Source organism: Phyllostomus hastatus, unplaced genomic scaffold, assembly GCF_019186645.2.
Source record: "Phyllostomus hastatus isolate PE091 unplaced genomic scaffold, TTU_PhHast_1.1 phas_contig_17, whole genome shotgun sequence".
Classification (NCBI taxonomy): domain Eukaryota; kingdom Metazoa; phylum Chordata; class Mammalia; order Chiroptera; family Phyllostomidae; genus Phyllostomus; species Phyllostomus hastatus.
In genome coordinates, this window is record NW_025333664.1 from 1797444 (window position 1) to 1825246 (window position 27803).

Consider the following 27803-nt stretch of genomic DNA (forward strand, 5'->3'; position numbering starts at 1 on the left):
GCTCCAAGAGGCCCCGCCGGAGCAGAGAGCCAGTGGTGCACAGTGGGCCCAGTGCAAAGCTTGTAGCGCCGCGGCAGCTCAGGGCGAGTGCTTCAAAAATGCTGTGCCACTGCACCCACAGTCAAGGCTCCGAGGAGCCCTGCATGCAGAAGAACGCCTGCTGAAGCCCGGCTGTCTCAGAGCCCTCACTCCACACGGTCCGTTCGCCCTGGTGAGTTCACCCTGCCCCCTAAGGGGGTAAGGGCCTCGGGCCCCACTGAGGGCAGAATCAGGGCGGGGACCCAGGCCTCCTGGCCCCCAACTCCCTGCTCCAGCGTCCACCACGTCTCTCCACCCGAAACTCGGCTCTCACTGCCCATAAAGAGAAGCCACAGGAGCCTTCCCCCGCCTCCCCCAGGCCCCGGCACTGAGCATTTCACATTTGAATCCTACGGTGCTAATTTGTCAGCTTTACAGACCAGAGGCAATTAAGAGTCCAAGACCGGGAAGCCTGTTTTTAATAATTCCGTCATTATTCTCAATTTTCAACACCACCACACATGCAAAGCCCGCTTCCAGTGTCTTTAAAGGTGCTAAGTGGCTCCACAGCTGTGTGGGGAACACTCGCTCCCAGCCCAGCTGCAGAGCGGGCTCACGGTCCCCAGGCCCCAGGCGGAGAGAGAGCCAGGTTCGGCCAGACCCGCTGGGCGGTGCTCCTCCCTGGAGTGCTTTGTGCCCAGCGCAGGTGACTCGGGCCACAGAGCATTTCTGGGCACAGGGCGCTGGGTGTCGCCACCCACCAGGATTGCATAAGGCCCAGGGCCTGGCCGCCGTCCCGTGGAAAGTGAGCAGCAAACCAGGCTTTCCTGCCGGGCCCACACCCCGGAAACCGGTGGGGAAACTCCGAGAGCAGCCCCGGGGACAGGAAGCGGCGCCGCGAGCAGGGAAGTGACTCGGCACCGGGCGGTGTCGGTGAGGACGGCCCCTGGGGAAGGCCAGGCCGTGGGGGCTGGCTGGGCCGCAGGGGCTGTGAGGGAGCCTGTCCTCCTCAGGGCACAGCAGCTCTGGGACCAGCCGCCAGAGCTTTTGCAAGGGGCCAGAATCCGGGACAGAGAGACACCCAGGAGATAGGAAGCCAAAGATCCAAGTGAACGAAGGAACGAATGGATTGGCTGGTTGATAAAAAGAATGAACGAACGGACAAATGAGCAGTGAATGAATGAACGAACAGTACGTAAATGAACAAATGAAAGTGAATGAATGAACCAATGAACACATGAACAGTGAATAAATGCATGAACCAATGCACAGCGAGTGGCTGAACGGACCAATGACAGTGAACAAACAGTGAGTGAATGAGCCCATGAACAGTGAAGGGATGGCTGGATGGACAACAGACAAAGACGGAGCCAGTGGGCTGGACCTGCGGGGCCCGCAGCCGCCTCCCGCAGCGGCGATCTCCGAGTCCCAGCCCGGTTTCCCGTCACTCACCCAGTTGTTGCAGGCCCAGCGCGTGCGGAAAACGGCTCGCTGTGCCGGCCACTGCGTGTGTGTGTGCACTAGGATCAGCGCGTTTACGTGTGAGGAAATGGAGTGGAAAGCGGCCGGTGCCTCTGTTTTCCAACAAAACAGTGGAGAGGGGAGGAGGGTTCCGTCTCGCCCCCCCGCGCACGCAGGCTGTGGTCAGAGGTCCTTTGGAGCCCCAGCGAGCCTCCCGGCCACGTCCCGCGTTGCCCACTCCAGCCTGCGTGGGTGTGTCTGTGGGGGCTTTGTGGGGCCTCGCTTGAGTGTATTTAACCCTCAGGACAAGCCTGGCAGGTGGGGTACTGTTACTGCCCCTCTTCCCCCCCAGAGACCCCGAGAGGAGAGGAACCTTGTTCAAGGTCAGCGGCAGAGCCTGGATTTGAACCTGGCAGCCTCAGCCCTCGGCCTGCGCCCTCCTGGATCCCCGGCTAGTCCTCAAAGCCAACGCGCTGCCCTGACCCGTGCGGTTCGGGGGGTCGGACATCGTCCTGCAGCTCGAAAGGTCACAGGTTCAACCCCAGCCGGGGCACATGCCCGGGTTGTGGGTTCGGCCCCCAGACGGGGCGCCTACAAGAGGCAGCTGATGGGTGTCTCTCTCACATCGATGTTCCTCTCCCCGTCTTTCTCCCTCCCGTCCCCTCTCTCCAAAATTAAATACATAAAGTTTAAAAAATACACAAACAAAAAAAAAACCCGTGTGATGACTTCTGAAGAAATGTCAGCCCTTTTCCGTCATCTTCAATGAGCCTGCCAGTTCCCGGAACGGAGTGCCTGTGTTTTGGCGAAGCCGACTGCTGGGAAAGGCAGGGCAGGATGCTGGGAGTGCGGCTGCACTTGGGGGTTGTGGGCGCCGGGGTTGGCCCACCAGGAAGTGGGGGTGCCAGCAAGCGCAGGCCCCCAGAAGAGAAGGGCCCGGAAGAGGGCAGTCTGGGGCTACGGTGGACCCGGGGTCGACGAGGGGTGCACAGGGGCGCAGGCTGCAGGGGGCTTCAGCTCAGGGGGCCCAGGCCTCGGGACCGGCACCGACACCGTGTTTCTCCATCATTCCCTCCCCCTCGGGTGGGCCGGGGGGCCGGGAAGGGGGCTGGAGTTGGGGGTTTCCCTTCCCGGGTCCGCACGGTGCTGGTAACCCAGCAGGTCAGGCCCCGGGCCTAGTGACCCCGGGACTCGTGACCCCAGAGAGCGCACCGCATCCAGACCCCAGTGCCCCGGGGGTGTTTCAGAAGGGTGCCTCTCTCCTCCCCCTGCCGGAAGCCTGAGGGGGGGCTTTGGGGTTTGGTTTTCTCGATAGTCACCGGGGAAACGTGGTCGAGCCCCCGCAGGTGCCGCTCGAGAACCAGGGCGGGGTGGGTTTCTCTGGGCGGCACTGGCCCCCGCCAGGGTCACCACGGCGGTCGGGGCCCGTCGTGAGTCTCCGTGTGTCCGTGGGGCGCTCCCGTGCGGGGTCTTGGCGTGCCCTGGGACCTCACTGCTCTCACAGATCCGAGACTGAGTCGCATCTGCCTGGTCCCTCCAGGCCCGACCGACATCAGACGTCTGCAGTGACATTTCCTGCGGTTTCCGCCCATTCGGAGCCAGGGGCACGAGGTCACCGTTTGGAAGGGAGCTGGGAGGTCGGCTTTTTGAACACATTTATTTTAAGGAAATAAACTGATTTTTTCAATGAAGTCGTTACGAGGCCAGGTGGGGCGGCCGGCGGCAGGGGCTACACTGAGGCGTAGGAAGGGCCTGGGGGCTCGGGGCCGTGGTCACCGTTCTCGGGAGGCCCGGGCCGCGGCCCTGCGTGAGCAAAGGGCCAGTTCGCCTGACTTCCAGCCGCCACCCACCCCCCGCCAGGAGAGGCCGGCTCCGACAGCCCTGCCGCAGCGGCACAGCTGCACCGGACCCGTGCTGCTCCGCCCGCCCGGGGACTAACTGCCCGCTCTCCAGAAGCTTCCAAACAACCCCACAGAGGGTCGTGATCCAACCCACCCCTCCACTGGGGTTTCCCGCAGCCTCAGGGAGTGCCCCATGCGGTTCAGACGACGCCCCTCCGGTCTGGGACCACGGGGAGTTTGTGGCCCAAGTCACGCTGTCCCTCCAAAGGACACAGTTTCGGTCGTGTCCACGGCCACAGACTCCCCACTGGCAGATGAGCCCACCCACTGCTCCAGGGACCCCGGGAGGCGAGGGACGTCCGTCGCCTGTGACTGTCCAGCGGGACCCTGGGGTGGCAGACGCAGGACAGCAGGTGGCGCTCACGCTCAGCCCCACCCCCGGGGGGACGTCTCACCTGGCCCGCTCAGCACCGGCCAGGTGGGCCCTGCTGGGCCTTAGCCAAGCCGGCCCAAGGAGGAGCCGGAGCCGAGGTTCACAGCACGCCTGGGCAGGGCTCCCGAGGCCGGGGCTCGGGACACGGGGAAGCAAAACGGTTCGACTGAAGCAAAACCAGGCGAGGCCGAAGCCTGCCCTGTGCAGCGCGCCTGGGACTGGGCCGAGGGGCACGCCTCCCCGGACCCAGAGGTGCTCCCTCGAGGGCTGTGCACCTGGGGGTCTCCCCAGAGAACGGTGCCCAGGAGCCCCCCCCCCCCGCCCCCGCAGAGGGCCGGAGGTGCGAGCTGCAGTGGGGGCACTCTGTCCCGGAGACAGAAGTCCATCTCACACCGGGACGGGGCCGACTCCCGCCTGCCTGACCGTGCAGAACTCTGTGGCTCTTTGCCAAAACATCCCCCTTCCAAAGTGCAACGCCCTGCACTTTGCCTCTGGTGCAAACAGGCCCAACAAGACATTTCCTTCCAACAGCCCCCCTGCCGGGCGAGGAGCTTCTGGAAGATTGTTGCCCGGGGCAGCCCGTGTATGTGCCGTGCGGTCAGTCTCCAGCCCGCTCCTGGGCACCCCCCCCGCTCTTCGCTCTGGCCTTTCGCGCTGGAGCAGCTCCGGTGACCGCAGGCTGGCCGCCTCCTGGGGCGCTGCCCACGGAGCCGCTAATCCCCTTGATCCCGGCCACGGATCCCGTCATCTCCCAGATTGTCCTCCTTGGCAGACACTCAGAACGGCCGGCGTTTAAAAGCCACTTTCCCTCCGGTGCCCGGCACGCTGTGGGCGTGCCAGGCCGCTTTGGAAACCCGGAGGTGAGACGGTTTGTTTTCCTCTCTCTCTCCTGCCTCTCAAACATGACTTCAAAATCCGTCCCCAAGGTAGAGATAAGATTCTACGCGTTATGCTTTTGACTCAGCGTGATGCAGCCGGGGGGCCTGGGTGAGCTGGGGGTCCCTGTCCTAGAACATGTCAGCGCCTGGACATGAACCAGGCCCCCTTCGCAGGAGGACAAGCCCCCAAGACACTGCCACGTTAACATGACACACAGCAGGCCTGGCCACCTTCACTGGGAGGGGCCCGAGTTCCCCAGAGCGGGGGACAGTCCCCTTCTGTGTGGCCGCAGACACGGTCCCGCAGGGGCACGGAGTCAGGCCCTGCGGGGATCCGGACTCCGCCCCTGACGGAGAGCCGGCCCGTCGAGGCCAAGAAAGGAGCTTGTGTTCACCGGTCACTCACCTGTCCCTCGGACGCCCCGGTGAAGCGTCAGCCTTGGGCCAGGTGCGGAGGCCTCAGACAAAGATAAGGGGATTAAGACACATCACCTGCCCCCAAGGGCTGGCCTGCCTATGGTGGGAGGGAAAGGCAGCCGGGACAGGGGGAAGTATACTTCCCTGGTGCCACGCAGTGGGGCGTGGGAGGAACTCTGGGGGGGGGGGCGCGGGTCACAAGAGAATCCCGGCCTGGACTCGGCTGCTGGCCGAGGCCGCCCCAGCCTGCACCCACAGCCCGAGAAGGAGGGAGCCCAGAAATCTCGGCACGGCTGGGATGTGGGGTTCCAGGCAGAGCGTGGGAGGAACGGGCCGCAGGGCCTGTCCAGAGCCCGGTCGTCCCGCCGAGAACTCGCGGGTCTGGACCTCGCCCTCGGCAGGGGGCGCACCCTGCAAATGGCCCGACACGTAGAACCTGGGTGGATGTCGTGCACCCGGAGACGGTCTGCAATAAAACAGCCTTTACGGTTATTGAGAGTCTGCCCTGACCCTGCCGAGCCCACGCTTGATTTAAACGCCTTCCATCTGGAGTTATTCGTCCGGGGAGGTTTTTCAAAGTCAAGATGGATGGGCGCGCAGATCCCGAGGCCGGCTCTCGGAGAGACACGGCGTCTCCCTGCCACGCGGCAGCGGTCCTTTAATCGAGGCTGATTGAAGATTAGCGCCCTTGAATTATTAGCTAATGGCATCTCTGCAAAGGCCTGATTTATGGAGCCAGCAGCTCTACAAACGGGTGCAGATCCGGAACCGCTGCGTGTTTCATCCCGCGCCGAAGCACACGTCGTGTCGACTATCTGTCTTCACGGGGGAAAATGAACTCCAGGCAGAGGCTAACGTTCTGCCCGGGTCTCAGACCTCCCTGCGTCTGAGATGTTGAGAGGACAGAAGCTGGAGCGTGGGACAGCGCCCCCTGCAGGTGCCCCTATGCCCTGCAGGCGCCCACGCAGCCACTCTGCGGCAGTCTGCTGGTTCTGGGTCCCCACGGGGAGAGGCGCGTGCTTTCAGCAGCTGTCAGCCACAAGTCCGTCACTCCGCACCACCCCCCTGCACGCCATGAAGGTCCTGTTCTGAATCAACAGCGGGGCCACACCACTCACTGCCCACTCACAGGTCCCGCTGCCACCCTCTGGGTTCCTTTGCTTGAGAGCAAGTTGTTTTGGTTCCGAAGGAAAAGAAGGTGCTGGTTTTGTGACAGGCCCCACCAGCGGACACACTCCCCGTCTTCCCTCTCGGGGGCCCGGGTCAACCTCCGACGCTCCGAAGGGCGAGGTCAGGGGAGGCAGGGGTGCCGCGGACACAGCCGGCCTGCTCCCTGGCCGCCCGGGGTGGTGGGAGGCCCCGTGCTCGCTCCTGCCCTGCCGGGTGCCCCTCCTGGTCCCCCCGGGGCGCCGCCTCCCTGCCGGTCACCGGCCACCCTCACGCTCCGCTCCGGCATCGCTCACCGGGCAGCGTTCTCTGGGTCCTGGGCCAAGGAAGGGAGGGGGACCTGTCGCCACTCCAGGCTGTGGTTCTCGGCCGCCCTGAGCATCGGAACCCTCAGGAGGGCTCCTGGGGGCACCACCCCCCGTTCCTGATTCTGCAGACCCGAGGTGGGGCCCAAGGATGCGGGCCTGGGCCAGATCCCAGTGGGGCGGCGGCGGCGGCTGCTGCCCAGGGCCCCCCACTTTGAGAACCCCTGCTGGCGTCGATGAGTCAGAGGCCCCTGATCTGGGACAAAGAGCACCGGGAGCCCTGGACAGCGCCCAGGGGTCACAGGTGCAGCTTCTATTTCAGCTGCAGGACCCCGGCCAAACCCTGAAAATAACCGGTCCCAGGGCCGTGACCTGGCCTTTGAACCGCAGCCCAGAGAGCCGGTGCTGCGGGATGGCTCGGTCCCCAGGAGCCCCAGCCCCGGCAGGTCTGCAGGGTGAGGCCCGAGAAGCCAGGGCCTCGGCCCCACTCTGCTGACCGGCCGGCCGCTGGAGCACCAGCAGCCGCTCTGTCCCGGAGCTTCCGGGTCCTGGGGGGCAGGGCGGGGGCAGCCACGGCCCCGCCCACTGCTCCCCCGGGACGGGCTAAACGCCACGGTGCCGGGCACACCACGTGCTCAGGGAGAGTGGCCATCACCAGTGACAACACGAAAGGGCTGCTGGACCCAGGCCTGCCCTGGGTGCTGACTGTCCCCGGGCAGAGCCGGGACTGGGGCACGAATGTCAGTTACACGCAGGCCTGCACGTCTGTGTGATTTCTCGGGGTTCAGTGCCCTCCTTGTCGCTTTGACATTAATCAGCCCCCCACGGCCAGCCTGGCCAGAAGGGGGAGTTGGGTAAAATTTCAGCTCCAGCCCCCGCCCCCAAAGGAAGGGACTCGTTGTCTGCTCACGTCTGCCCCCTCCCCGGGGAAAGTGTGTGAGTTCCACCCACCGAGGACGGGGCTGGCCCAGCGACGCGGCCACGGGAGCATGCCCGACATGCCGGGGGTCCGAGCCCGGCCCTCCCTTCCGTCTGGGGCGTGCAGCTGCTCCCCGGCCCGGACAGGCCTGCGGTCGGGCGGGGGACAGAGAAGGCCTCTCAGGCGAGGAAGCCGAGTGGCACTGCACTGGCGCCTGCGTGCCTGCCCTGGCCAGAGCGCGGATCTGGTCAGTGTCCAGGCCCGCTGACCTTTGCAGCCGGGCCGCCGACCTGGTGCCCACATGCCCACCGGCAAGGCCCAGGCTGCCTCTGGAAGGCCGTTTCCTGCATGGAAGCCCCGGGCCCACGACCCAGGTGTTTTTGGCCATTCTCCGAGGCAGCCGTGGCTCCCAGGCGACCACGGCTTCGAGGCTCCGAGCGAGGACCCACAGGTGCGGCCCACAGCTGACTGAGAATCTGCGTGGATTTCCTCATGACCTTTCCTCCGGAGCACAGCTCTCCTTCCCGCCCAGTCCAGTCTGGCTTCATGAACGGGAAGTCAGGGTCTGCCGAGGCTCCAGGAAGCTGTATTTTTAAGGCTCATTCCGTACACCAGTGGTTCGGCCAGGGCCATCCGCCCCCAGGGCCCCTGAACAATGTGGGTTGTTACAACAGGGGGCAGGGTGCCCCTGGCCAGAGTGGGTGGGGGCCAGGGGTGCCGCAGGACACCCCACGGGGCACAGGAGGGACCCCACCGTGGACAAGGAGCCCGCCCAGCATGCCGCGGTGCCGAGGGGCAGGGAGCCCGCGTGGGCCCACTCTGCAATGCCACCCAGAGGCTGAGGAGCTCACGGCCTGCGTTTTAAAAACCCACGCTCTCGGGTGGGCTGCGGGGGGTGAGCTTGAGCCAGGGCCGGAGGGCGGGGTGGGAGGCGGGGGGGTAACGCCTGTTCCTGAAACGCCAGCTCCGACCCGGCCCGGCTGTCCTGAGCGCCTGGCCTGCCGACCGCCGGCTCCGGGCTGTGCCTCTGCACGTACCCGCACTCTGGAGCCACTGCTCGGGAGGCCTGAGAGTAGAATAGGGTGGACGGGGTTCCCGCCCTTGGTCCAAGTGCAGCTGGGGCGGGGGAACCCAGCAAAGGGAGCCTGCAGTGCTCACCGCGACAGGCAGCGGGGAGTCTCCTCGGGGCCTCGTGCGCGCACAGCCCGCAGCCAGGCACGGGGCCGCGGGGGGCAGAAGTCCCACAGAGTAACCCCCTCCTCACCCCACCCCACCCATGCTGGGGTTTGTTACTTGTCTCCCCTGTGGGTGACAGAACTCTCAACGTGCCCCTGAGACCCCCGTTCACTCAGACGGACGGACCCCAGCCTGGCTGTGCCGCAGGGTGTGAGCACCTCGCACGCAGCAGAAGAAGTTCCCGTGCACACCCATGCCAGGGGAGGAGGGTGAGCACAGCTCGCCTGCTGTAAAAACCCCGCTCACGGGAACACGTCCTCTGGGGTACACGCACGCGAGCAAGCTGCCGAGAGCCGTGAAGACGCCGTCGGCAGTGTGGGTGGCCGTCCTTCATCTCCCCGCCACGCTGGACGGACAGACGGACGTGGGTCTCAGAGGCCAGGCCCTTCCTGGGCCGCGAAGTTTCACGCTGCTTGTTTTCCCCGCTGGTGCTTCCAGGGACGGCTTTGGGGGCGGACATCCCAGGCTTCCTCAGACTAGATGGTGTTTCTTCAGCAGGACAACGTTCTCCAAGACGTAAAGACTTCTGACCGAGCTGCGTTCTGTCGTTCCGTCTGTCACAACACGTTCAGGACCCTGAGGGGTCTGGCCTCGCCTGGGTGGCCTCCGGGCTCGGCCGCGGCCTCTGGGCTGAGGTGCGGCGCCCGCCCACCTCGAGCGTCTGAGCACTGGGCTCGGGCAGAAAGGTGGCCCCTTCCCCCGGCCTCAGCCACGAGGCCCCCACGTCACCAGCCAGGCCGCCGGTTTTATTTTCTGCCAAATGCTCTGCTTTGCACAAAACCACCTCAAAGACTAACACCAGAGAGACGCCACAGCTGCTTTTCTCGACCCCGCGAGGCTCCACATTACCGAGCTCTCGGCGAGCCTGGACTGCAGGCTGCAGGCAGAGGGTGTCCATTAGCACGGCTGCGTCCCCTTCCCTCGGCGCCTGTGCTGGCCCGCGGCGGCCCGCGGCCTTGTCTCTCTCCCCGGGCTTTGCCAACCGCAGCGAGAAGCAGTGATGCATGTCTACGTTATCCGCTTCTTCTACCTCCACCCCTGTGCGGAACACGAGCTGCTTCTCCACAAAAACGGCTGGGGCCCTTGTCACCCGAGGCTTTGTTTCTGCATGAAGGGGTCGCCGGACCTCCGGCCCACGATGTTTGACCACATCCACTAAGCCCCTGCCGTGGTTCAAGTTCTACTACTTGAGGCTTGTTTCTCTGGGTCCTGTATTTTAGATCAATGGAGATTAGATCTGGCCACAGTGATGGAAAATTCAAAATAGCAGTGACTTTGATGAGACATAGTTACTGTATTGTGCCATATATAATGCACACCCATGGTTTTTGTGCGCATTACACACGGGATGATTATGCCCGTGGTATGTAATCATTATACCCTACGTGTATCATGGGCATCCTTATTTTTCCCTCAAAAATTTGGGCAAAAACATGTGCATTAAACAGAGAAAAATACAGTAATTCTCTCCTTCATTTGAGGACTAGAGTAAGGTGGTCCAGGATGGTTCAGTGGGAATCCCTGGGGTCAGAGTCCTGTACCCTTTCTGTCCCATTCATGCACCAACGTCCAGAATGGCTGCAGCAGCACCTGCCATCACATCCTCATTCCAGCCAGCAGGTCTAGAAGAGGCAGAAGAGACTGACACGTCTCCACCCTTCACGACTATTTCCTGGAAGTTGCCTTCCGTTGGCGAGAACTTCACCGCACGGCCACACCTGGCTGCAAGGGAGTGTGGGAAATGACGGCTGGCCACTCAGGATTCTACTACTGAGGAAGGAAAGGTAACAGATATCGAGACAATTTGCAGTCTCTTCATACCAGACGGCAGCGCCAGAGTCTTTGTGCTGGAGAAGTCAAAGGCCTGTGTCCCTCCTGTGGTCACAGCCCCAGAATCCAGCCTCTGACACGCACATTTCAGAGGCGACGATGACCAGACAAGCTTTTCGGTCTGCTGTCCACGCGTCTCCGTCTCCGAGGGGACCGTTGCTACGCAGCCCAGTGCTCCCGCCCCAAGGATTCACGTTTCACTTGAGCGTGCGCCGTGTCCACAGCGTCCGTGTCCAGCCAGTCACCATCCATGGCAGAATGGAGGGACCCTCCGGGGAAAAGCCCCCCCAAGGAAAAGCCCTGCGAGCCAGCGCGGCTGTGGAGGCACACGGAGGACCGAAGCTGAGGGAACACACGGCAGACGTTTAACGTTCGGGGCCCCGGCTGCCTTCGGACCGCTGAGTGCCTCGGAGACGGGCGTCCTTCACACAGCCGCGTTTTCCTTGAGAAGCTTTCCTATTTTGGCGGCGTTGCCAGTCTCGGGGGTCCAGTCCACGAGGCACGGCCCTGGAGGCTCACCCTTCTGCAGACCCCCTGCTGCCCCCTCTCCCACGGCAGCCTGTGAAGCAGGTGGATGGCCCTGGCAGGTGGCCTTGTGGGGGGACCCAGCCACATCCATGACGTTCAGGGCCATTATCAGTTGGGAGGGGGGTGCAGTGAGTGCAGACTGGCGTCAGAAGGCGAGGGTGACATCTCCTAGGCCAGGTGAGCTTCTGACCTGTGCTGGCAGGGCCGTCTCACCCCCACCCCCGGACACCACTGTCCCCCGACCGAGACCAGTGAGTGACAATGGCCAGGCTCTGAAATCCAGACACACATCCGGCCTTTGGCTGCACAATGCACAAAGGCCACAACAAAATCCACGTGAATGAATGTCTGATTCAGTGTCTACAAGATGCCGAGTTCTGGTCTCCTCGTTAATTGTCACATCGGGCATTCACGACTTTTCAGGAGCGTTTTGTTGCTCTGGGAGGGAAGCAGGTAGTTGGAGAGTCTCCCAGTTGCAGGAATTCACAAACGCGCCCCTCGGCCGGGGTTTGCAGCCAGCGGTGAAGGGCGGGAACCCCCTCGCCCCGGGGCTATGCGGCAGGAGATCCGTGTGGAGCGCAGGGCTGTGGGTACATCATCCCCGGCGGGGTACAGTGTGACGCTTCCAGAAAGAAGGCCTGAAACAAGGGTGGTCCCCTTTCCCCCCCACAAAGAGCTAGAAAGGAAATACATTAGCTTTGTGGGGACATAGGGTCTCTGCTGTGACAGCAAGAGCTGCCCTGGATGAAATGGAAACATCACGTGAGCAAGGCCGGGTGCTAATAAAACTTTATTCACAACACAGGCAGGGCCAGGGGGCGGGGGGAGGGTACAGATCTGCCCCACGCCACCGTTTTCTTTCTCCTGCTCTGGACCCACGAAGGTGTAGAGACCACCTACGGACCCCTGCCGACACAGCAGACTGGAAACCCACACTTCCGGAAAGTCCCTGTTTTCGAGAATCACCCAGAAAGTGTCCTAGATGCCACTCGGGATCGCTCCGTGTTACCGGCACAGCTGCTCCCCCGGTCCAGGCCAGCTCTGGAGCCAGCGCTTCTCTCTCGGGTGCCCGGGGCGCGGGGGGATGGGTGAGGGAGCCCCACACAAACCCTCCGGGCTGTGACTGTCTTTGCCGCCTCGCTGCCAGGAAAAGGGAGGCCTCAGCCCCACGCCAGCTAGAGCCCCCTTTAATGTGACACTTCACTGATGACCAGCCCAGGGCGCCCGAGGGCCCTTACACAAGATCAGGCTCATTCACCAGGCAGAGCTTTCAGGTTCAGCCGTTGCCCTGAGAGCGGCCCCAGAGGCCCCAGAGCATCCCCGGTTGGGCCGACGGGCCGCTCATCTACGTACGGCCCAGACCAGAAAACCGGCTGTGCACAGGGCACGGGCCTCCAATTCAAACTGTCTGACATTTTTCAAAGAAGCCCTCCCTTCCCCCACACTTCCACCGGCGGCGAGTGCGCCAGTAAAAAAAACAATTAAAGCTTGTGGTTTTGTTTAAAGATACGATCTAATTGGAATTTATACACAAAAGGCTACTAAATCCTTTTACTTTCATAATACCATGCAAGATAAATGATGTCTGTTCATTTTTAAAGTGTGTATTGAGTATAAAGTTTTAAGCAAAATCATTTTTCTCATAACATATTTATGTACCCAAAAAGTAGAAAGGACCGCTATTTTTGTTGTTTTTTCCTTTATCCTCTCCCAAGGATTTTTTTTTCATGGATTTTAGAGAGAAGAAAGCGGGGGGAGAGAGAGAGAGAGAGAGAAACATCGACTGTTTGCTTCCCATACGTACCCCGGCCCGGAACTGAACCCACAACCCGGGCACACGCCCTGACCGGGAATTGAACCCTCAACCCTTCGGTTACGGGATGACGCTCCAACCACCTGGCCGCACCACCCAGGGTTCACTGTTTGTTCTTTTCGGTCACCAAAAACACTGATCACAAACCTTCTAGAAAACCTTTTCCTATTTACCTCCTTTTTAAACTGAAACAGAATCATCATTACAGAAATATAAATGACCACTGAAATATCTACCTTCACCCCCCACCCCCCACCAAAATCCCCTGCTCTTGCCGCCTCGCTGGTTAACCCATGGTTAACCTACATTTCATTTACCCTCTGAGCCGGACTGCTCGTGGGAGCGAGGAATTACAAAACTCTAGTTTCTCTGGAAAACCTGTCTGGCCAATCAAATTTGTTTAAAAAAAAATAACCTGCTGTTTTGTTTCAAGGCGTCTGGTCTGAGAACATGAAAACATCGCATCTACACTCATAGCTTATGCTGCTCCCAGGACTGGGAGGGGCGGGAGGGAGGGGCGTGGAGGGGAGGGACCCCGATGCACTGTGACACGCGTCCTTTAGGGGGAAACACGTGGTCCGTCCGTCCGTCCGTCCGTCCGACGCAGCACGGTCGGTCTTCAGGCCTCGGCGAGGAGCCAGTCCAGCCGCCCCGGCGGCAGGGTCCCCTCGGAGACGGCGAGGGAGCTCAGGGTCTCCGCCCGCTCGCACTCGCCCTCCTCCGTGTAGACATGGGGCAGGGACCCGGGCTCTTCGGCCAGCGTGCCCAGGCCGTGGAGCCGCTGCGGGAAGGCCAGGGAAAGAGGGGGTGAGGGCCGGGCTTCGCCCCGAGCGGGGCGTTTTCTTCACCTGCCGTCGTCGAGGGACGCGCCAGTGCGGTGGGACGAGGGGCCGTCCCTCTGCCCCCGCTGCCGCAGGAGGCTCTGCGGACTCAGCAAAGGCGGCCAGCTGAGGGACGGGTGGCACCGGCACACTTTCCAGCTGACTTCTGGGGGGGGCGTGTGACCAGGCTGGTCTCCGCCTTGATTCAGGTGGCACAGGCCCTGGGCCAGTGTCCCTCCCCCACTAAGGATTTATTATTGGGGGTGAGTCCCCCCACCCACCGTCTGCACCCTGACACCGGCTGTCCCCTTCCTGAGTGACGGTCCCCGCCCGCCAACCCCAGCTCGGACTTCAGGGCTTGAGGCATCTCTCTGCGGAAACTTTTCTGTTTTCTTTCTGGTCTGAGTGACTGAATACACGTTTGTTGCAAGGACGGGCGGACAGACGGATGGACAGGTGGACGAGGTTAAAGGGCTTTCGCCTATTTTCTCCCAGATATCTCTGGGAGGGAGCCGGCTCCCCCCGCCTTGGTGGGAGTGGGTTAAGCAGGATCGCCTAACCCATCATGAGCTCCCGGTGGTCCCTGAGCGGGTGAGCCCACCCAGCGCAGGAAGCGGGTCAGGATCCAGTGTCTCAGAGTGGGCGGAGGCAGGAGGGCGTGGGCGGCCGTGCCTCCCCTCCGTTCTGGCGGTCAGCTTTCCCCAGCTTCCTCTGGCCTGTAGGAGCCACACTCCTTGGCTCCCTGTTTAACTGGGAGCGCCGAGTCCTGGCCCCGTGTCCACTGGCGTAGTGCCCACAGGTGAACCCGGGCATCCTCACGGGCCCCCAGGGCCTGCCCTCCTGGCACCCTGGTCTCAGACCCCCGGCTCCAGAGCTGGGAGGAGTGAGCCTGCTTGGTGAGCAGGCCGCCCGCCCGTGGTCTCTCGTCCCTGCAGCCCTGGCCGACACGGGCAGGGACCGAGGAGGAAGCAGCCCAGCCTCAGCGGCGGGAAAACCCTCCTACCTGATGCAGCATCTCCGCCATAGCTCCCATCCTCCTTTCCGGGGTCTGCGTGGGCACCTCGGTCGCTGGGTAAACCTGCAAAGCAAGGGGGCAGAACCTCAACACCACTCAGGGGGGCCCCCCTTGAAGCTCCCGCGTCCATGGCCTTTTTCGGCCAGAAACTGGGGACCACTATCCAGGTGGAGGGTGGTCAGAGCTTCTCCCCACCCGAGGGAGGGTCAGATGAAGGGCACTTCGGTCATGCCTCCCCTGTCCGTGGCGAGAGAGAAGGGGAGACCCTGCAGACACAGAGCCAGGAACCCTCCCTGTCACCCCGTTTTCCTCGTGCTGCACTAAGGCCGTGGAGACTGTGCTGACGCCGTGTCGGCGTTCCTGGCAGAGGTCCGTGGGCAAGCCTGCCGGCTGCTTTGTGGAACTGGCGCGTGGGGGTGCGGTTTCCAAGCCCCGCTCGTGGGCCGGGGCTCAGCGTTTGTGACTGAGGCACACCCACCCCCAGGACCCAAGGCCAGCCCCGCGATTTGCGGGCCCAGGGTGTGGGGTCCGCTGCCCGAACGTCGTGTCACACGGAGAGGACTCCGAGGGTGACTGAAGTTTAAACATGTCAGAATGATCACCCAATCTCTTATCAATAAATTCCAGGGTTTGGGGGATCCCCCTCACGTGTGACAGTCGAGGTCCCATAGATGATGTCTGTGAACCAGGTTTTGTCCTTGAGACCAAGGTTCGCTGTACGCCCCGTCCCCGGAGCCCCACGGTGCTTTGGCAGCACTGGCCGAGGGCCCGGCTGGTCGGAGTCTTGTCCCGGACACCGAAATCTGTGGGTTTGATCCCAGTCGGGACGCCAACGGGGTGGGGGTGGGGGGGCAACCGGTCGATGTTTCTCAGGTCAGTATTTCTCTCTCTCCCTCCCTCTCTAAAATCAGTAACCACATCCTTGGGTGGGGATTTAAAGAAAAAGATGCCTTGACAGTAATGGGGGTGTGTCCAGAACCGTGAGTGGGAGACGAGGGGAAGACGAGTGTCTCGGTGCCAGGGGTGGACAGAGACCCCTTGCCCCGCGTGGGCTCCGGTGCCTCTGACGGCCGGTCCTCGGCTGGTCCGCGTGCCGGGTGGGCCGAGTGAGTCTTCTGCTGGGCAAAGCTCGGCTGGTTGTGCCAGCACTTCCTTCTTCAAGCGACACAGACGAACCGGTCTGTGACCGGTTCACAGAACCGGTGAAGTGCCGCTTTCGTGGTCGGGGGGCGGGGCCCGGCCAGCTGGCCAGTTCGGACGGGCCTCCTGCCTGCTGGGCCGCGCCCTGGGAAGGCCCCTGCGTGGACGTGCAGACCGTGCTCCAGGGGCACGGCCCGCGGCTCTTGCTTCCCCATTCTGCAGAGAACCGCCCTTGCCACTGGAGCACAGACACACAGCCGAGGTCCATCACGGGCCTTTTCCCAGAGGCGGCGCCCGTGGTGTGTGTGACGAGGTCTGAGACAACAGGCGGTGGGAACCTGGGTCCTCTGTGAGCAGAGAGTGCTGCCTGGCGACCTCTCCTGGGCGCTCACTGGTCAGCACAGCCACCCTGGCTTCCAGGGCACAGGGCACAGAGCATGGAGCAGAGGCCCCCGTGCTCTGTCTGCGGGGCGGAGCCAGGCCCAGCCCGGATGGAGCTGGACCTCCGAGACGCGGCAGGGCCAGCGTCGGAAGCGGCAGGTGTGAAAAACCAGCAGGCACCGGCCGTAACCGTGCGCCGGGGCCCGGGGGGTGCGTTCGTGGGCACCATCTTCCAGCCTCCCGTGAGGCCGACCGTGTCATCCCTGATTCACGGCACAGAACGGGGGTCACGTGACGTGCTCCGGGTGGCGAGGATGAGAGGATGCAAAGCCCAGGTTGTGTCCTTCAGGGCCGGTGAGCTCTGCTCAGCCTCCGCCGGTGAGGGTGGGGGAGCGGCTCTGCCCTATCCTGCCCCAGGCGGGGCCGAGAAGCCAGCGTGGACTCGTTAATTAGTGAGCTCAGCACAGGGGCCGTTGATGGAAGCTGTGCCTGGTAACACCCAGCCTCCCCTACACAAGGCTTCTCGCCCCCGGCGCTGCTGACCCGGGGCCACCTCCCTCTCTGCCGTGAGGCGTCCCGGGCTCGGGGTGATGCTCGGCGGCATCCCTGGGCTCCACCCACTGGGCACCCAAAGCCTCCCCTCCCCCTCCCACACCCCGGCCAGGCTGTGACCATCGAAGTCCTCTCCCGACATCGGCAGACGCACCCTGCTGGGCCCCAGCGGCCCCAGGGGAGAACTCCCGGGGCGGCTCTGCCCCTCTGCTGCCGCCCACGCGTGAGTACGCTCGGGGACGTGCGAGGCGGGACGGGAGCAGGGAAGATGCACCCACCTGGGTCACCGGCGGCCCCGGTGGTGGCGCACCGCACCCCACGGCTGGGGCTGTGAGGGCTCTGCTCTCGTCATTGTAGGTGATCAGGGTCTGCTGGCCTTCCCCGCAAAGGACCGAGCGCCTGTGCCTCTTGGCTCCAGACAGGGAACCGCGTCGCAGCAAGAGAAACAGAGCAACTGGGAAGAGACGGGAAGCAGGGTGAGTGGTGTGCGCTCTCCAGTGTCAGAGGCTGCAGCGGGTCGTGTCTGTCGACTCGTAAGTAACTCAGCCGGGAGTGGCAGGGCCAGCCTGGGCCTCAAGCGTCTTTGCAGCTACGGGGTGTAGCGGGGCCCATGGCACTGGGGCTGCCGGGTCACTGTGCGTGGACTCGATGGGGGGTGCCCTGTGACTGGGGCTGCCGGGTCTGTTTGTTCGCCGTCCCCGAGCCCGGGAGCCCAGACGGGCATCTGCGTATCGCCGCCCCGGCGTCATCACAGGCCTCAGGGTCGCCCTCCGGCAGAGCTTGTCGGGGCTTCCACTGCGGTAGGCGGCTGCTTACTGAACGGAAGCCGCTTCTGCCACACGGGCAGCGTGTGCGACCAGGTCTGGAACTCGGTGAGCCTCCAGGTCCTTCTCTGGGCGCCCCGCTGCTCTCTGCCACCCCCGGCCCCCCGCCCCCGAGGGCTCCATTCCTCCGGCTCACAGCCCGGGCCACCCTGCAGCACACTGACCTGCCAGAGCCAGGAAGACCACACAGAGAGGGACCAGGACCCCCAGGAGGAGCCCCGGCCCTGCGCGCGACGCCTCCGCTGCGCACATGGCCCCGTCGGGGCAGGAGCAGACCCGCACGTGGACGGTCTGCTTCTGGGCCAGCCCCTGTCGGTCTCCGATGGACAGCGGCACTAAGTGATCCCCACGGGGGAGGCTTTTCTGCATCACGAGTTCAACCGACCGGCCTGCAGGGAGAAAGGGGTCTCGAATGCATCGACTCACTTGAGGTTCGGCCGCTCAGCGGACAGTCACCACCTAGACAGGTGGACAGCGGACAGTGCCGTCCACCTGGCCAGGCTCTGTCCGGAAGTCAGCCAACTGCACAGTCAGAGGGACCCTCGCCAGGATCGCCCTCACTTCTGACAGCAGCTGCAAGTTCAAGGGCTCCCAGGCCAGCCAGCCGACAGAAGAGGCATGTGGGGCAGAGTCCAGAGACCACCAACCACAGAGCGTCTGGTCCCTCGCCCCCCATGGAGCCGGGACAGCAACACCTCCCGGCACCGATGACGCACGGTATGCAGGGGCGTTGCCAGCCACGCAAGCCCGCCCGAGCCTGGCCACCACAGTCTGTATGGGGACTCCGTCCCAGAAACCTGGCTGCCCGCCCACAGGACCCAAAGCCCCGCCCTGAACCACACCGGTCCTGTTGATCGGCACAAGACACCCCCCCCCCCCGCAAAAAAAAACACTTTTCTCAGGCAAGACATTCCAAGAGGTTGGTGATCCGCTGCCGAAAGCCAAGGCCAAGGCCAGACCTCCTTTGGGGCGAGGTCCAGTGCCTCACCACGCACTCGGGGTCTGGAGACCACACACGTGCACCCAACCACGAAAACAAGCCGTGTCCCACAGAGCCCCGAGTGAGGGCACAGAGGAGAAGGCGGCCGGCAGTGCCCGTGGCGCCTGCCGGGACCAGCGCCCCAGGTCTCCTTCGGAGAGGTCCGCATCCCTGAGCCCCCGGCCCACGCGAGTCAGGAGAGGCCAAGCCCAGACCCCAGCCCAGACCCCAGGTGTGGGCTCACGGCCCCCCAGGGAGCGGATCCCCTCCCCACTCCCACCCACAGCGACCCGCAGGGCAGCTGAGCCAGGCCGGGCGGCGATTTGGGGATTCCTGCCGGGTGCTAGGATGAGCCTCGGACCCTGGGAGCCGCCCTTCAAGCCCCCAGAGGAGAGCGTGCCTGGCAGTGAAGGAGCCCCGAGCAAGGCCGAGCCGCGGCAGGACGGGCATCGGCCTGGACGTCCTTGGAGTCCACGCGGCTCTGCCAGAACGCACGCAGGCTGGCCCGGCTGTGTCCCGCGGCTCCGCAAGCTGCCAAACGCATTGCGCCCAGGTCTGGGCCAGGGTCAGCCGTTTCTGCCCTCAGTTAGCCCCGGCCAGCACAGATACTCACCCTGCCTTTCCCCCAGTCTCCACGCGCCTCCCACGTTTCCCGAGGCCGAGTCCAGCTCAAACGTGAAGGGGTCCGCGTTGGGATGCAGGTCGCCGTCCTCCGCCTCCACGAGGAGGGGCGTGGCCTGGGAGGACTCGCAGACCTCCAGGTACTGCGAGCGCGGGAGCAGGGTCGGGGCGTTGTCGTTGACGTCGGACAGGAGCAGCGACAGGGTCCCCGTCCCGGTCTGCGGCGGGCGGCCTTCGGGGTGTCCGGGAAGAACTGTTTACTGGCTGAAGAGCCTACTGCGTGCGCGCCAGCCCCAGGAACAGGAGCCCTGAGCCCCGGGGGGAGGCAACCGTCCCGGGGGGCCACGGAAACCATTCCCCTTCCACAGGCTCTCCTGTGGGTGCCTGGGCTGCCCACCCGCTCCTCCCAACTCCGAGGGTCTCGTTTGCCCAGGTTCACAGAGCGCCCCTTCGGGTCCTCCGCAGACGATCGGCAGCCAGGCAGAAAGGAGACCCGACAGGTGCAGGAAGTGTGGACGGTGCCGGGGGTTCAGCAGGGGGCGGGATGGGAGGAAAGTGGGTGTGTGCTGTGGGCTGTGTGGATGCAAACGCCTGTCTCCTGACTCAGTGACCTGGTTGTGACCCGTGGGGTGGGCCTGCAAGGCGTCACCGCTGCGCACGCACGCAGTGGGGACTCGGGGTCCCACTGCCTTATTTCCTTAAGTCCCCGGAAAAGGGACCCTCTCTCCTCCCCCCGCACCTGGACGGATTAGAAACGCAGTTTCGCTGTCTTCCTAACCCACCCTCTGCTGGTTAGTTGTTCCAATCAGCTCCTCATCCCTAGACCCCGGGTTTGAATCCTCGGACTGCCTAAAATGCAATTAGTGAAGGCACGTGAAGGTTTCTGTGTATTCTACTCTGTGTCCCAGGAGGTCTAAAACTTCGGCCCTGGGGGTCACGGAGGCAAGTGTTGGGACACGCTCATCAAGTCGCCCACCGGGGTCATGACAGATCTGTCCCATGCGGTCACATCCTCCTGAGCTTGTGAGCCATTCCACGCACGGGGGGACCATGGTGCTGCCTGTTCCTCACGCACCACCGTCCCCCGAGCAGGTGAGACAGACACCGGCTTTGACCGCGCCTCCCGGGGGCTGGCGGTCGCCTCTGAGCGAGGGCTCTCCGCCTTCCCCGGGCCTCTCGGCCCCGGATTCACCATCAAGCACGGCTGCCGTGGGCGCACACAGTGACGGGCAGGCTGTGTCTCGGGGAAACACTCACCGTCGTCAACAGCGTGCGCGATGATGACGTAGAAGCTGTCGTTCACGTACGGGGACTCGCGGTCCATCTGCCTCCTGGTGACCACCGCTCCCGAGCGCTCGTCCACGGCCACCCAGCTGGCGGGGTCGTGGACCAGCTGGTACCTGGCCAGAGGAGACATACGCGGTCTTTAAAATCACCAAGTCACGGCGGACGCGATGTCCACCACAAGTCACGCGGGGAAGTCTGAGGACGAGCCGTGAGGAGCATTCCTGAATTCGAACCAGGCCCAGGGACGACAGCCCGAGACTGCTCTTCCAGTGACAGATCGGCGGCAGCGGCTGCGGGCTCAGAGCCCGGTCCTCGCGGGGTGGCACGTGACCTGGCCCCCTCGGGAGGACACCCACCCCGCAGGGGACCCGGTCTTCGGCTGCCTGGCCCAGCTGGTAGCTCCACGTCTTCGTGGCAGAAGCCTGGGCCTCTCTCCCCTGGAGCCCGCGGGTTCCCACGCGGGTAACCCAGTCATTCACCTGTGGGCGCCGGGCGCCACTGGCCAGGGCGGCTCGCCCGGCGCTCTGGGATCCCCGGGACCTGTCAGAATGGGGCGCAGCCGCGGACCCGAGCGCAGCTCCCGGCTGAGGGGCCCGCAGAGGAACCACCTGTCTAGTAAATCATCTCTTAAAACACTTTGGGAAACTGTTGCTTCACAGTGAATTGGAAATTAAAAGAAACAAAATCTGATCTTTCTCAAAGCGTGAGTTGAGCCGTGGTCCCCAGCCTTTTCGGCACCAGAGATCAGTTTCACGGGAGACAATTTTTCCACGGACGGGGGAGGGGGCACAGGAGGCGGAGCTCAGGCAGCGAGCAACGCCAGTGAAGCCAGTTTCCTGCAGGACACTTCTGCTTCGACAGCCACCCCTCTGCTCCCCGCCCCGCCTCACCCCACCCCGCCTCACCTCACCCCGCCTCACCTGACCTCACCTCACCTGACCCCGCTGCCAGGGCCGTCCGGGTCCGTCGCCTTAAAACTGCCCAACTGGGTGCCGGGCCTGGCGCCCTCGACCTCGCTGACCACGAAGCTCCTGGGGTGAAAGGCTGGCGGGTCGTTGGTGTCCGTCACCTGCACAGTCACCGTGGCGCTCGCGGCCACCAGCCCCGGCCTCTGAGGCTTACCGCCCTCGCAGGAGAAGAGCGGCTCCTCGTTTCCCACCACGATGATGAGGCTCCAGGAGGGGTGGGCTTCGTAATCCAGGGCCTGCGAGGCCCCCCACAGAGAGGAGTTCGTTAGCACCTGCTGGCCGGGGCACCGGCTGCCTGTGCCTGTGGCTCTGCACTTCACTAATTATTAACCTGGTCTTTGATAATGATCAAGGGGCAGTTGTCAGCTCGCTGTCAAACCCTTCCTGCGGTTCCCTCCCCCTCCCCTCTCCTGGCGGGGAAGAGCCGCCATCCGTCAGAGGGTGATGAAAAATGCAACAGAGGCCCAACCTGATGCAACATTAATGTGACGGCCCCGCTGCAAATCAGGGGACCTGCAGGAGATGACACCTGCACGCTCACAGCTCTCCGGGTGCAGGGAGGTCAGCGGCTTACAAGGCTCGCAAGGCCAGAGCTGTTCGGGCCGCTCAGCCCCGGGCACGCGGGGCCACAGCATGGTCTCACAGGGAACACGCTACTCCGACGGCAGACACTCAGGCCCACCCCAGACAGACCTGTTCGCTCAGGCCTGCCTTTGAACCTGATCCCGGGTAGACGTGCCTGCCCCGCCCTGGCCACCTGCGCTCTGGCTGCAAGCTGGTGCCGCGGAAGGCCCTGGAGGCAGACGGCCCGTCTGAACCCTGCTCTGGCTGTGTGGCTTCAGGAGAACGCCCCAGCCTCTCTGGGCGTCCTGGTCGGCAGTGACAATGACACCTCGCTGCAGGGCCAGCTGCCCGTTAGGCACAGCAGGTCGCGTGCTGGCGGCCCATGATACTCTCAGGCGCTTGCACAGATGTTCTCATTTTTGTCAGACTCAGAAGGGGGCCAAGGAACTCTTGGGGTTGGAGAAAATGTGGTAGGTAATTTTTATCGCACCAGAAAAAATAAATAAATATTTCAGGGCCTGTGCAAATCTATGAGATTTTTGTCTAAAAATATTAAGTGTCAAAGTACTTAAAGCCTATTCAGACATCATGTTTAATATCGAGATTAACCTGGTGGGAGGAGCCAGGGGGGGCGCCACAGGACCCCCACAGGCGCTGGGGCCTGGCCCTGCCCTCCCCGGGCTCGGCTCCCCTCATGCTGCCGGTCACGGGGGTCCGCTCCGGCCTCGGCGTCCTCAGCCGCCCAGCCCGTGTGCATCCTGTGTGGCTTTACCTTGACCACACTGAGGATCCCCTCGTTGGTCTCAGGGTCAGTCACGATGTCAAAATGCCCCTCTTCGTTGCCACGGGATATGTTGAACTCCGCTCTCCAGGCCGACGTGAACGGCGCGTCGTCATCTCGGACCTGGAGACGTAACGCGCCCGGGCGGACCTGGCCTTCGGGGACCCGAACCTCATACTGAGGGAGGCGGTGGTCATCGTTTCCGTGTGGTGGAGACACAGACATGCAATTGGAAAAGAAAGCAGGGAAGGAAAAGTCAGCTCGTGCACAGTAGCCTGGACGTTTCTCTTGCCGTTGAACTTGACCTACCTCAAGGGACCTGAAACTGCCTGACACAGCAGAACAGGCGCCAGCAGCAAACACCTCGTCCCCCCTCCCCGGGACTTGGGCCCTGCAGCAGGACAACTTGAACTTGAAAAGTGCTCTCCTGTCCAACACCGTGCCCCAGTTTTCCAAGCATTTTAAAATGATCACACGTCCTAGCGGGCGCTGCCTGAAGACGCCAGCTCCCTCCGGAAATAGAACTCCTGCGGGTACTTGGACCCACTTCCTAACAGGGGTCTTTCCCACCAACGGCTGTTCCACGCTGTCGGGGACAAGATCGTTTCTCCAGGCAAACACGACCACGTGCCGGGTGTTCGTCTCCCGGCCCCGCTTGGGAGAGCACCGCTCCTCACCGCGCCAGAGAGGGGTTTGGAAAGGAGGGTCACGCACCATCGATGTTGTTTTCAGTTACTCTGCGCTGTCTGGGAGGTGCTCGCGCTGAGAACATTTCAGCTTTGGTTCACAGAGCTGGCAAAATTTTTTTAAATGATCTTTTTTTTTAACATAATGATTCGTAGCATTTATTGACGTGCCAGGTTTTGTTTTAGGTGCAACAAACAAGATGAAAACCCACGTGCCGGCTGGGGACGGCCGCGTGTGTGCAGTGCGTGTGTGGTGCGGGCGGGGGTGGGGGCAGAGGCCAGAGGAACGCAGAAATGGGATGGGTGGTGCCCTTTGAAAAGTTCATACGGAAGAGGAAAAGAGGAGAAGGAAAAGGAAAACAGATCCCGGGTGGGTTTTGGGCGCTCTCCCCTGGCCGCCCTGCCTGCCCCCAGCAGTGTGGCGCCTCCACACTGGTCCGGGCCACTGTGGGCCCCTTCCTCCTGCCTGCGTGTCTGGTAGCATGTGGCGTCCTGTGTGGGGCACCGATCATAAACCAGGGGACAGGGGGGCCCGGCCAGACCCCACCTGCGTGTCTTCCCTGTTCTACAGCCCTGACTCCTCACCTGGGGCAGTTCTGTCCCCCGGGGGACACGTGACAATATCTACAGACATTCTGGGTTGTCACGGCGGGGGGAGGGGTACTGCTGGCCTTTAGCGGGTAGAGGTCAGGGTCGCTGCCAAACGTCCTGCAGTTCCCTGGGTGGCCTCCTCCCCACAAGCACAACTTCCCCACCCCCAAACGTCGGGAGGTGGAAGTTGAGAAACCCTGGAGCACAGCGAGTGTGGCGCCTCCGACCCCCCTTTGGGGGGTCCCTGTGTCCACACATCAGGGGAGGGGGGTTCCAACAATTAGGGATGAAATTACGCACGTGCGAGTTCTGAGCTCAGTGTCTGGCACAGAGCAGAAAAACGTGCAAGCCCATTTGATTACTGCGAGATGATTCCGTGGCCCTACGGCCACTTCCTGACTCTCGTCTCTGTCATTTTGGAGAACTAGAAGGATATGGGGCGGTAGGGGGGACCCCCAGTAGGCGCCTTACATCCTTCTGGGCGAACGTGGGCCTGTAGTTGTTGCCCTCCTGCACGCTGATGTGAACCGTGGCCGTGGACGACAGGGGCGGGTCCCCGCAGTCCCTCGCCCTGACGAGCAGCGTGAACCGAGGCGCGGCCTGTGCAGGGAGGGAAAGGGAAGTCACGGCCTCCACACACGGCAGAGGGAAATGCTAAGAAAGGTTCCACGTTGACAATTTCAAAAGTAAGTCTAGCCACCGAGGGTTTCCCGCCACAAACAGAAGTACTATGTCCGGGCTCAGGGGTGGAGAACACATTTCATTGTTTAGAAATAATAAAATCCACACAACCTCATAATCTAAGCATCCTGTGAGTCGTATTTCTCCGCTATTCCGGTCAATCTTGAAGCCACTTTCTTTAAGGACCGGTGTTTGAGAAACGAGGGAGTAAAGGACTTGAGAATTCGGAGTGTTTTCTTGATCTAAATCAACTGTTGACATCTGAAAAACAGGTCGACCTGGGAAGAATTTTTTAACTGTTACTATTGACCAAAGGCAGCCTGTCCTGGCCAGCAGGGGGGCGCCGCTTTGCTAAACGGTGGTGGGGCACACGCCACGGCGGCTCACACATTTAAGTTCTTTTTTTTTAGGATTTATTTATTTATTTATTTATTTTTAGAGAGGGAAGGGAGGGAGAAAGAGAGAGAAAAACATCCATGTGCGGTTGCTGGGGGCCGTGGCCTGCAACCCAGGCATGTGCTCTGACTGGGAATTGAACCTGCGATGCTTTGGTTCGCAGCCAACACTCAATCCACTGAGCTACGCCAGCCAGGGCCACACATTTAAATACAAAACCAAGCTAGACAGAGCAAACGACATGAAGAGGGGCGTTTGCAGAGTACCCATTCCACGCCATCGTTCTGCAAACTCAGAAGGACACCTCCAGCACCAGATCACAAGGTCGAGAGATTACAAATGCAGGAGACTTAAAGGACAGAATTGAGAGACAGACTTTCAAATGCATAGCAAAAAAAAAGAAAAAAACACCCAAAAAACAACTAGAGACGGGATTTAAACGGGAACGATGAACCAGGAGAACACATCTGACACGTGAAGGGCAGGCGTGGGCACTCTTCACAGAGGACGGACTGAAAGGAGAGGAAATGCCCATGGAACAAGGAGGTGGAAGTCACGAAGAAAAATGACGAGCACGCTAACACACACGGACAACGGGAGGGACAAGGGGCAGCAGGAAGGCCTAGAGGTGGCCAGGAACCCGTGCAGACGGTCAGGTGCGACCGTCCCAGGGGACCTGCCCACGCCCACACGTGGGCGGCAAGCGAGGTCACTGGACGCTGAACCCATGGCTCAGTTGGAGCGGGCAGCGGTGGCTCTGCACCCGCCCGGACTCGCTCGTGCCGGAATGGGGTGCAGAGGTGGTCCGGACACGTTCACGGAAGCACATTTTATGGAAATTGAAAAGGGGCAACGGAACATGGATGTCCAACACTTAGGGTGTCGAATGCCTTAAAGCACACCCATGAAATGAGATGTTTCACTCTCCGATGTTGTAGGATGTGGTTCGATTACAAACAGAAAACTGCGTTTTTCAAATTCGTAATTATGCACATATCAAAAAGCATGCCTATGTGTTTGTGCATACTTATACTACGATGACTTTTTAAATCATGTACACAAATATGCATTTGAAATTATATAAGAACCTGTGAAGGTACACATATAAATATACAGGGTGTACACACAGTCATAAAACGCAAAGAAAAACACTGATAGAAGAGACACTGTGACAGGAACGGTGCGTATCGCTCACTGGTAGTACTAAAGATGCTCCCTATTTCAGTCTTCGTTTCTTGGAGTTTTCCCAGTTTTCCAAAGACCGTTTCGCAAACGGAACAACGCTTTTTGTTGTTAAAACAGAAGCACGTTCCAGGAAGAGTGGTTTGGCTTTAGAGACTCACAGAGCCTGCGGGGCTCAGAAGCCAGGTGTCATCCAGGTGGGAAGTCCGCAGCGCTATTCAGGAACTCACACCGGCCCTGCCCTCTCTCCTCACCGCACTGGGCGCTGGCGTTTCCCCATCAGCCCCTCCCGCAGACGGAGGGCTGGGTGTGACATCATCGCACCGCCAACTCAGAAGGAGACCTCGAGCATGTCGCTCGAACCCGGGGCCAGAGACCTTCAGGATGCAAACAGCCCCCGTGCCCCTGAGGCCAGCTAGGTCCAGGGGCCCCCCGTAGCCGGGGCCGGAGCACCTGTGGGCAACAGAGAGGAAGGGCAGCCTGCGGCCCGCCGCACCCACCTGCCGCGTGGTTCTCCCTCACGCTGACGTTGAGCTCCTCGGCGGGGAAGCGGGGGGCGTGGTCGTTCACGTCTCGGATCCTGATGTTGAAGATGAAGGAGCTGTCCATGATCTTCCCCGTGGCGCGGCTGGCGACGTCGAAGTGAACCTGCAAGGCAGAGAGCCGGGTCGGCCTCGCGGGTCCCGGACTCGGCGGCGCCAGGCAGCAACCGTCCGCACGGCTGTGGGCTGCACCTGCCCCCGCCACCAGACTGCAGGCTCCCGGGGGCAGACACCGATGGCCAGTCCAGCAGGTGGCCGGGGACTGGGCACAGGGCTGGCCTGCTGGGTGCTCAGCACACGCGGGCAGAGCGAATCAAGGCACTGACTTGAGGAAATACATCACTGGTTAGTATGAGGTTTGAGCCTCAGTTTCTCCACTGGAGCAAACTCGGGCAAGCGGCTGGGGAGCCTCCGCCCCTGTGTCCTACCCGTTGTATGAAACGGCTACGTCCGTGAGCCCCATTCCACGCGTGCGGAGTGCGTGGGGGCACAGACACGTGTGGGATCCTTTACTTTCCGCACAGAGGCTCGGGCCGGCGGACACGACCAGGAGGCCCTCCGCGTCTGCCCGTGTGGCGCTGTGACGCTGCTGCTTTGGCAGCTCGCTGGGAGACTTCCGAGTCTCCGAAACCCACCCCGCAGTGCATGGGGCTGAGGAGTCGTCGTGGAAGGGAAGAGCGGCACGGAGCGAGCCGCCGCCCCGCAGTCGGCACTGACAAAGGGACAGGCGTGGGGGCGGGGGCGGCTCCGGGGACGGAGGCATCACGTCCCTTAGCTGGGGGGCCAGGAAGCCACAGGGCAGAAGGAGAGCGGGCCACTTTCATCCTTGTCCTTGAGCCGGAACAGGACTCGGAGAGACACAGGAGATGCATTATCACACACACACACATGCAAGAACTACTCCATGAGAAAACGAGCAAACAGAAAGGCGGCCCGAGTCACACAA

At 62.2% G+C, this 27803-nt stretch overlaps 1 protein-coding gene across 2 annotated transcripts in view; it reads right to left on the reverse strand.

The window, feature by feature from the left end:
* CDH26 (cadherin 26) overlaps nucleotides 1-27803 on the reverse strand; it is a 46185-nt gene that overhangs the window by 5959 nt on the left and 12423 nt on the right. Inside the window, exons 5-15 of one of the 2 annotated variants that reach the window (XM_045833476.1) lie at nucleotides 26816-26963; nucleotides 24849-25015; nucleotides 24528-24656; nucleotides 22771-22956; nucleotides 21402-21670; nucleotides 20437-20579; nucleotides 19172-19411; nucleotides 17744-17968; nucleotides 17034-17209; nucleotides 14671-14745; nucleotides 12528-13627 (exon numbers count right to left, since the gene is read on the reverse strand). In XM_045833476.1, coding sequence (XP_045689432.1) covers nucleotides 13466-13627; nucleotides 14671-14745; nucleotides 17034-17209; nucleotides 17744-17968; nucleotides 19172-19411; nucleotides 20437-20579; nucleotides 21402-21670; nucleotides 22771-22956; nucleotides 24528-24656; nucleotides 24849-25015; nucleotides 26816-26963 — 1920 coding nt within the window. In that variant the 3' untranslated portion in view covers nucleotides 12528-13465. Of the gene's footprint in view, nucleotides 1-12527; nucleotides 13628-14670; nucleotides 14746-17033; nucleotides 17210-17743; nucleotides 17969-19171; nucleotides 19412-20436; nucleotides 20580-21401; nucleotides 21671-22770; nucleotides 22957-24527; nucleotides 24657-24848; nucleotides 25016-26815; nucleotides 26964-27803 lie in introns of those variants that run through there. The other variant, XM_045833477.1, reaches the window with a different exon arrangement.